The sequence below is a fragment of the Daucus carota genome, chromosome 4 (genome assembly GCF_001625215.2).
Source record: "Daucus carota subsp. sativus chromosome 4, DH1 v3.0, whole genome shotgun sequence".
Lineage (NCBI taxonomy): Eukaryota > Viridiplantae > Streptophyta > Magnoliopsida > Apiales > Apiaceae > Daucus > Daucus carota.
The window spans coordinates 27,173,265-27,182,230 of record NC_030384.2 but is presented as its reverse complement, the minus strand read 5'-3'; the positions used below and the strand labels follow the sequence as shown (position 1 = coordinate 27,182,230).

General features: G+C 37.5%; 1 protein-coding gene across 1 annotated transcript; it reads right to left on the bottom strand.

Annotated features, from left to right (window-relative positions):
• Nucleotides 1-1,503: 1,503 nt before the first annotated feature.
• Nucleotides 1,504-4,883, bottom strand: LOC108216829 (disease resistance protein RPV1). The gene is made up of 5 exons (XM_017389674.2): nucleotides 4,848-4,883; nucleotides 3,896-4,174; nucleotides 2,340-3,737; nucleotides 1,819-2,217; nucleotides 1,504-1,679 (listed from the first exon to the last, which is right to left on the bottom strand). Exons 2-5 carry the CDS (start codon nucleotides 4,169-4,171, stop codon nucleotides 1,662-1,664), a joined length of 2,091 nt encoding a protein of 696 aa, XP_017245163.2. The 5' UTR covers nucleotides 4,172-4,174; nucleotides 4,848-4,883; the 3' UTR covers nucleotides 1,504-1,661.
• Nucleotides 4,884-8,966: the final 4,083 nt, after the last annotated feature.

Below are 8,966 nucleotides of genomic sequence, written 5' to 3'. Positions count from 1 at the left end.
GTTAGAACGACTACTTATGACCAGTAAAGTAACAATAGGAGGGATTGGGATGTTGAGGTTACAGAGGACCTACCGCGGAAACTAGAGATTGTGAGCTGACCAAGCGCATTTCTCTGTCCATACACATTTATGCAGATTCTTGATATTGGTTATTGGACGATAAGGGAGATTTTACCGGCTCTAGAGCCCTGCAAGAGGAGTGTGTAGATGATTACACGAGACTGTGGAAAAAGGTTTGGGCGTTGAAACTACCCAGTAAAGTGACACACCTGATCTGGATATTTTGTAGGGCTTGCGTACTTACTAATGCAGCATTATTCACGAGGTATGTAAATGCTGAAGCTACATGTTCATGGTGTCATTGTGCAGCTGAAACAGGTGTACATGTTATGTTTCTATGCGAATTCTAAGACAATGTGGCCGTGCAGTGGGATTAGATAAGCTAGTGTCCTGTACGTTGAACAGGAGAATCCAAAAGTAGTTGTTGAACGGGTGTTTAAGCAAGATTCAAGGGAGCAGTGTGTGGAGGTGGCTATGTTATGATGGAGTTTATGGCATAGAAGGAACCGATGAGTTTGGGATCCTGCAAATGGATCTGTGTTTAGTGTCAGAAATAAGGCTAATTGTTTACTGCAAGCATGGATAGAAGCTCAGGCGAGGAAGAAAGCAGGAGAATTAGAGGAGAAATTGGGGATCGTGTTTGATCTCACCATCGAGTGACTAGCTAAAAATTAACGTGGATGCAGCGGTGTTTACGAATATCCGAGATGATCGAGGAGGTTTTCTTGCAGCTCGTGCTTAATTCGAGGATACCAGGTGCTTGGAAACCCTGTGAGGCTGAGGTGATTGAAACGGATTCTTACGCTTTGACTAATGTGTGTATAGAAGTTCAGGAGGATCATTGTTTGATATAATTGTGATAGATTGTATTGAATTGAGTAAGCATATGAGTTTCTATTTAGTTTCGCTTATCGTTTTGCGAAAAATATAGCTCATCTGCGCACAAGCCACTTGTTCTATGTTGTAGGAGTGGTGTGTCACTCCACCTAATTTTCTCGTACATATTTTGGATTTGGATTTAATCTTTTAATGCAAGTTTGATTTTATTCGGAAAAAAAATCATGCTAAACAGTCAGATCATAGATGCCGTATCATTTTATAACAAATTTTATCCCCAATTAAATACTTCTAGTATTTACTCTTTGGGAAAACGAGCGATATAAATTACATATAAAAATAAATAAGAAATAACACGTATCATATTTTTATTAATTATAATTCAAATGAGAATAATAAAATCATGCACTCATATTAATCTCTGCTGTTAATTTCCCATGTCTTCTCTGATCAATTTTTTACAGACCATAACAACACTCTTCATTTTTTCCGGCCCTTTTTATTTTTGTCTTTTGCTTTGATATAGGCACAGTCATCTACTTATCAGGTGATAGAATATTAATTTGGTAATGTATTTAAATTTGTAAACTAAATTGAAATATGATATGATAAAACTAATTAATGGCAAATGCGTTATTAGAAATAATGAAAAATTTAATACAGACCTTACTCAAAATTGGAAAGAAAAAAACCTTGTATACACTTATTTTACAGACAAAAGAGTACAATACATAATCAGGGAGAGATGATGAGGAAAACCACATTTAAACTCCAGTCATTACCTGCAATAACAGAAAATTTAGAATGTGAGAAAAGTAGAAGGTAATTATTATAGTATAATTAGGTGGGAATTATGTGCTTGTATATGTAACAAACCAAAAAAAAACAATGTCAAGAGGTAGAGGATGGTGTTTGTCTCACATGAACTCCGCACATCTCCACCGTCACTTCTCCTGAACCGACTTCTTCCCAAAAATGATATATCGAGCTTTGGAATAAAATGGTAATCCTATCTCCACCTTCTAGTGAGATGAAGTTTCTGCTTAACCATCCTACCTTGGACTGTAGTATGCCCCCTTGATCAGGAGGTAAATCCATGTGATAGTTTTTGGTTATACCCTGTGTTTCATTGCTAATAACAGCTCTAATGCAACGTTGTGGGTCATCGATGTTTATAATTTTATAAACAACCCAGAGTGTCAGATGAAAGTGACTATCTTCCAAAATTGGTGGGAAATTAAAAGAGAGTGTACATCCATTGCATCGATACTTAAACCATCCTGGTATCTCCTTGTTTGGTATATCAGCTGTAATTGAGGCCTGCAAGGAAAAGAGATTAATTAGGGAGGGGGGGGGGGGGAGGGGGAGGGGGAGGGAGATCAGAGAGACCCTAAGGCGTCTCTCTTTCACTCACAACCATACAGGGAGAGAGAGAGAGAGACCTGAAGTAATCTCTCTTCAAAACAAACTGATTTCACACTGTTGCACTCAACAATACGCAAATATCTCAATTTCTTCAACAATGAAAGATCTGGTGGATTTTGTAGGCTGTTGCACTTAGAAACAACCAAGTCCTCAAGATGAGGAGGAAGTAAGGCAAGTACTTGAAGGCTCATGCATCTCCTTATCACTAATCTCCATAGTTTTTTATAGCTGGATAAATCGGGCAGTTGTTCCAGTGTAGAGGCATCTTCTACCCGTAAATGTTTTATATTCAGAGGAAGTTCTGGAAGGGATGACCCTAAATTTTTACATGAAAAAGTGTTTAGGTTGAGAAGCTTTGAAAGACTAAATGGTTTGGTTGAAGAGAATCCATGGCCCTCATCACTGAGATATAATTCTTTCAAACAAGAAAGACTTTGAATCACCGGCAGCCATAATTCCGTAGTACATGCTGTTAAACATCGCAACCTCATTCTTTTAGCCGTTTCGGGCCATTTGATTATACTGCTGCCCTCAAGGTGCAATGATCTAAGTGATGTAAGATTTCCGATGCTATCAGGCAGCCATGTAAGCCTCCTGCAGCAACTCAACATTAAACGTTTTAAGCTACCCAGTTGTCCAATTGAATCAGGTAGTTTTTCGATCGCGGTGTACTGAGCATCAAGCTCTTGTAAGCATGGTAGCTTCCCAATATCCTCAGGCAGTCGCTTCAGTTTTGAACAGCTTCCCAAATCTATTTCTTTAAGCAACTTCAACTTCCCTATCCCATCTGGAAGATTTATAAGGTTTTTGCAGCTACTCAAATTCATGTGAACCAAATTATTAAGGCATACAAACGAATCGGGCAGTTCTTCAAGTGCAGTATCACATGCACCAAACAGCTCCAAGCCTTCCAAATCACCAAAATGCTCAGGTAACTTTTTAAGATTCCTGCAACGGCTCAAGTCCAACTGAACCAATCCTTTCATTTGAGTGATTGAATCAGGCAGTTTCTCGATTCCTGTATCACATGCAGAAAGCTTCTTTAGAACTTTGATATCACCCAACTGCTCCGGCAATCGTTTCACATTGCGGCAGCCGTCCATATATAAACAGCTCAAGTTAGTCAACTGTGTGATAGGCTCGGGCAACTGTGTCAAATTCACACAATCACTCACATTCAAATAATCCAATTTCGTTAACTGTCCAATTGTGTCGGGCAATTCTATCAACTGCTCGCAGCCGTACAAGTCCAAATGCTTTAAATTACTTAACACTCCAATTGTTGGATGAACTTTTTGTAAGCTTGTACAATCACTAAACAATAACTTCTCCACCTTTTTTGCATTTCCAAAATTAGGAGCAGCTTTCAGGTGCTTTGAACCGCTGACGTCCAAAATCTTCAAGTTTACCAGAGACTGTTTCCAACAACATACAAGTCAGTACAATGTATACAACTTTTTAGAGCACGACCTCAATTCTAATTTACATCTCTAAACCTATAAAACTAATTATGCATCACCTCCCGGTCACACTTTTTTGTTATTGGGAAATGCATAGAAATTTATTTTCTTACCATGGCCCCTTTCCACAATGTGGTGAATTCACTGTCCGGCATTTCAAGAGAGACAAGCAGTTGTGGACGTAGATCGGAAGGTAAACACCTCCCTGGACAATAATCCCATCGAATGCACCTTAATTCGTGAAATATATTTTTGAAACTTCCATGCAAGTAGCAAGGACCAATTATCTCAAGTAATCTCAACTTCGACAGCTTTTCAAATATTTCAACGTTCAATTGTCTGTTTGTAGCTGTGGTTAGATCCAAAATAAGAGCTTCAATCTTATCCATTTCCTGGTATGCGATTAAAAAACCAAAGATTAGCTAAACTTTAAATACAAACAACTATAAATATTAGAAAACAAACAACATGCAAAACATTAAGGTGTTCATACGTCCAGGGTCACTAAAAGAACCAATTTGTATGTTTAGATCAAATAAGTGTTTTCTTTGTACCCTATATTAATCACATTATCAACAAAACTATTCATTTTAAAAAATTTAATCAATTGTTGTGGACGAAGACCGGAAGGTAAACACCTCCCTGGACAATAATGCCATGGAATGCACCTTAATTCGTGAAATATATTTTTAAAACTTCCATTCATGTAGCAAGGACCAATTATCCAAAGTAATCTCAACTTCGGCAGCTTTTCAAATTTTTTTACGTTCAATTGTATATTTGTCGTTGTGCTTAGATTCAAAATAAGAGTTTCAATCTAATTGGTTTCCTAGTATAAGATTAAAAAACTAACGATAAGCTGAACTTAAATAGAAACATATATAATATATAAGAAAACAAACAACATGCAAAGCATTAAGGTGTTCATATTTTTTAGGGTCACTAAAAGAACCGATTTGTATGTTTAAAATAAATAATTGTTTTGTTTGTATGGACAGTAAAAAAAACAGTCTAAATATGTAATATTGGGAAATTGAAGCAAAGTATGTATCAGTTAGTTACGACCTTTAAATCCTGCAGAGCCTTGCATGGATTTTCTTCACCCAACACTACAAGAATATGGGTCATTTACGACGGATAAGTAATGAAGTCTTTTTGGAATTCCCCACCATGATCACTTCGAATACCTACAAGTCTTGTATCTAGTTTGTTCTCAAGCAACTTGATTAGTTTCTCAAATTCACTAAAAGCACAATCTTTAGTACGCAAGAATAATACCCAAGTGAATCTCGAATAATCATCAACAATAACAAAGGCATATTGTTTACCTCCAATACTCTTATAAGCTTCGGGACCAAAAAGATCCAAATGAAGAAGCTCTAAAGGTTTAGAAGTAGATACCATTTTCTTTGCCTTATGTGGAGTCCTTGTTTGCTTTCCCAATTGACAAGCAGAACACGTCTCCATCTTGACATATTTAAGCTTTGGTAATCCTCGAACAAGCTTCCTTGCTGACAGCTTGCTGAGATGATCCATATGAGCATGTCCAAGCCTTCTATGCCAAATTTCTGGATTATTATCCACAGCTGCTAAACAAACACCTGCCTCCTGTTCTTCAAAGTTCAAAACATATATATTTCCTTCTCGTTTTGCAACTAGAGGAGTTTTGTTAGCACCAACAAGTATAGTACATTCATCCTTACCAAAGTTAACAATATGACCATCATCAAATAACTGACTTATACTAAGCAAGTTATAAGTAAGACCTTTAACATATTGTACCTTGTTAATAGAAATGATACTATTACCTATAGTTCCTTTGCCAAGAATAGGAAGAGTTTTGCTATCACCAATTGTGACACGTCCACCCTTCTTCATCTTCAAGCTTAGAAACTGTGATTTGTCTCCACTCATGTGCCTAGTGCATCCACTATCCAATATCCATTGATTTGGCTTTACTTTAGACACGAGACAAACCTACAAAACAAACACAAACAACTCAACGTTTTGGTACCCAAATTTTGTTGGGTCCAGCAGTGTTAGTTGATAAAACATATAGAACATTAAGATCAGATTTCTTGATCCACATTTGGACCACTTTAGAACTCTTCTTCCATGTTCTGCTGGTCTTATCAGCATACTGTCCCGGAGCTGTCTTCTGTCTGTTTCTGTTGTCAGCATACTGCCTGTGAGCTGACTTCCTTCCCCAGCTTGCTGATTGAGAATTCTTCATTGGACAATTATTAGCAAGATGGCCCTTCTTTCCACACTTGTGACAAGTCACCCAAGGCATGGCATAATTGTATGGAATGCCATTTTTCCCTTCATATCTCATTGATGATGTGGATGTAGAAGCTGCACCAATGCCTCCTTTGTCATGAGAACCTTTAGCTTGTTTCATTATAGATTTGAGACTTTCTTCTCCTTGAACAAACTTTCCCATGGCTTTCTGAAGATCTTTGACTTCTTGCTCCAATGATTTGATCTTTTCAGCTTGAATAGAAATTTCGGCTAAGCTTTGGGTTTTGCTTAACTCGAATGCCTCCAAGCTAGCATCCTTAGATTTAAGATCTGCTCTCAGCGAGCTGAGTTCCTTCATGAGTGTATCATTCCTTCTTTGGATTTGCATGTTGTTCCCTTCAAGTTGTGAGATTTGTTCCTTGAGGGTAGCAATGATTCCACTGCTTGCCTTGGCACTCTTTTCATTCAAGAAATCACCTATGACTTTCTTCAAATGTACATTTTCTTTCTCGAGCTCATAGTTCTCATTCTTTAGATCAATGAGTTCCATAATTGATAGGCAACTCTTATCCTGCATGGTTAGTTCACAAGATGTTGTATCAATAGAATGTAATTCAGAATTAATAGAATGTACCTCACTATTAGTCTCTGAATCTGAATCAGTTGTCTCTATTGAGCCATCGAGACCAACAAGAGCCAAGTTAACCATCTCATCACTTGAAACATCAGAAGCTGATTCATCTTCATCATCACTCCATGTGAGAAGTGCCTTTGATTTCTTTTTGTTCTTGTAATCAGCTTGCTGTTTAGACGGCTTAGACTTGTTTTTCAGCTTGTAGCAATCCCTTTTGAAATGTCCTTTCTTGCCACATTCGAAACATGCATCATCTTTTGGATCTTTCTTTGCACCAAAAGCTTTGCCCTTTTCTCTTTTCATCTTATTCTTCTTTTCGATCATTCTCTTGATTTTTCTGGACATAAGAGCTAGATCCTCATCTGATTCTGTTTCCTCATCTGATTCCAGCCTGCTGGCAGTAGAGTGGAGTGCAAGATTCTTCATTTTCTCTGTTGGCAGCTTGCTGCTTTCTGAGCTGTTAGCTTCAATCTTAGCTTCAAATTGTTCCAACTCAGCAAATATGGCCAGGTGATCCATAGTATCAATGTTGAGAGCTGATTCTAATGCTGTGACCTTGGCACCATATTCGAACGGAGCTGCATTAAGAATATTCATGTTGATTTCCGATTGAGGAATCTTTTTGCCAAGTCTTTCAAGACTGTTGAGAGTGACTTGGAATCTAGCTTGGCTTTCTCGAATGGATTCTCCCTTCTTGATAGCAAAGCTTCCAAATTCTTTCATAAGCTTTCCGAGCTTGACTTTCTTTAATGCCTTTGAGCCTTCGTGATATGTCTCCAATGCATCCCAAATTTCTTTTGCAGATTTGAGAGAAGAGACCTTGTCATATTCAGCTTGATTCAGCCCATTGATTAATGTACTCCTTGCTTTTCCATTGGCAGCAACCTTTGATAGCTCGTCCGCTGTGAGAACATCAACGTCCTTGACTTTGCCATCGCTATCACGATATTCATAAGGACCTCTTTGCACAACTCTTTGCATTAGGGGATCTCTGGACAGATGAGCCTCCATTTGGCCTTTCCACCAATTGTAGTTGTCAGAACCCGTGAGGAGAGGAGCTCTAAAATCGGACTTTCCCTGAAAGTTATCAGCCATATCGATCGATACTATTCCTGTTACAGAAGTATTAGTACAAACCTGGCTCTGATACCAATTGAAATTACACACCTAGAGGGGGGGTGAATAGGTGTTATGGCTAATATACCCGATTTTTATAAATTACCGAATAATTAATCTGTCAACGACAGCCTGCTGTTAATTTTCAGAGTAAACTGTTAGCCTGCTAATAAGATAAATGCAATGCAGATAATGTAAAGCAGTATGCTAGCAACACCAAGAATTTTAGCCAGGTTCGACCCCTAACCCTAATGGTCTACGTCCTGGTCCCCTACCAACTGGTAAGAGATTATATTATTAATCAATAATATCAACGATTACAAGATTCAATAATATAACTCCCTTTCTCCCTTGTTCCTGTTATCAGCCTGCTGAAACCCCTGAACCACGAACCAAAAGCCTACCAAGACCTATACTTCCCAAGTATATTCTCCAAGCTAACTAGTCCCCTTGTTCCCTTGTTTCACAAGCTCGATACACAGCAACAAAACATTACACCTTGAACAATACAATGAATAAGTGTAATACAACCGAAACTATGAACTCTCAATATAGATATATAATCGAATATAAGTACTAGAGCTCAATAAAAGATTTAGCAATGTAAAGAGTTGTATTTCAGAAAGCTTGGTGTGTTCTCCTTGTTCTCTACCGAAAATGAAAGCACACACAAATTTATATACATCATACCAACGGTCATAATCCAACAAACTTCCCAACGATCTTGGTAACAACCTCACGTTTAAATTTGAATTGAATGATGAACGTTTGGATGACATAATACTGAGTAAAAGATAGAATACGTTTGAAATCATCTCAGTAAAACATTTAAATACAATCAGTTTGAAACTAAATAGAAGTTTGTTAAAAGATAAGATTTCTTTGAGATAAAATCTCCTATTAGTTAGGAAAACGTTTTTGAACAAAACTCTTTATAAAACTGAGCTCTAATATTTATATAAGATATATACAAATATTAGAATCCTTACAAAGTCGTTTCCTATTGAATCTCCATGAAAATAGACTTTGATCTTTATCCGATTGTTTCTCTGTTCACGCTGTAAGCCTGCTGATAGCTTGTAAATATCCCTGTAAGCTTGCTGACAGCTATAATCATGCTAACATCCTGAAATACTGTTAGTCCGCATAAACAACCTTTGATAGCATGCTTACACATATCAGTTTCATGTTAT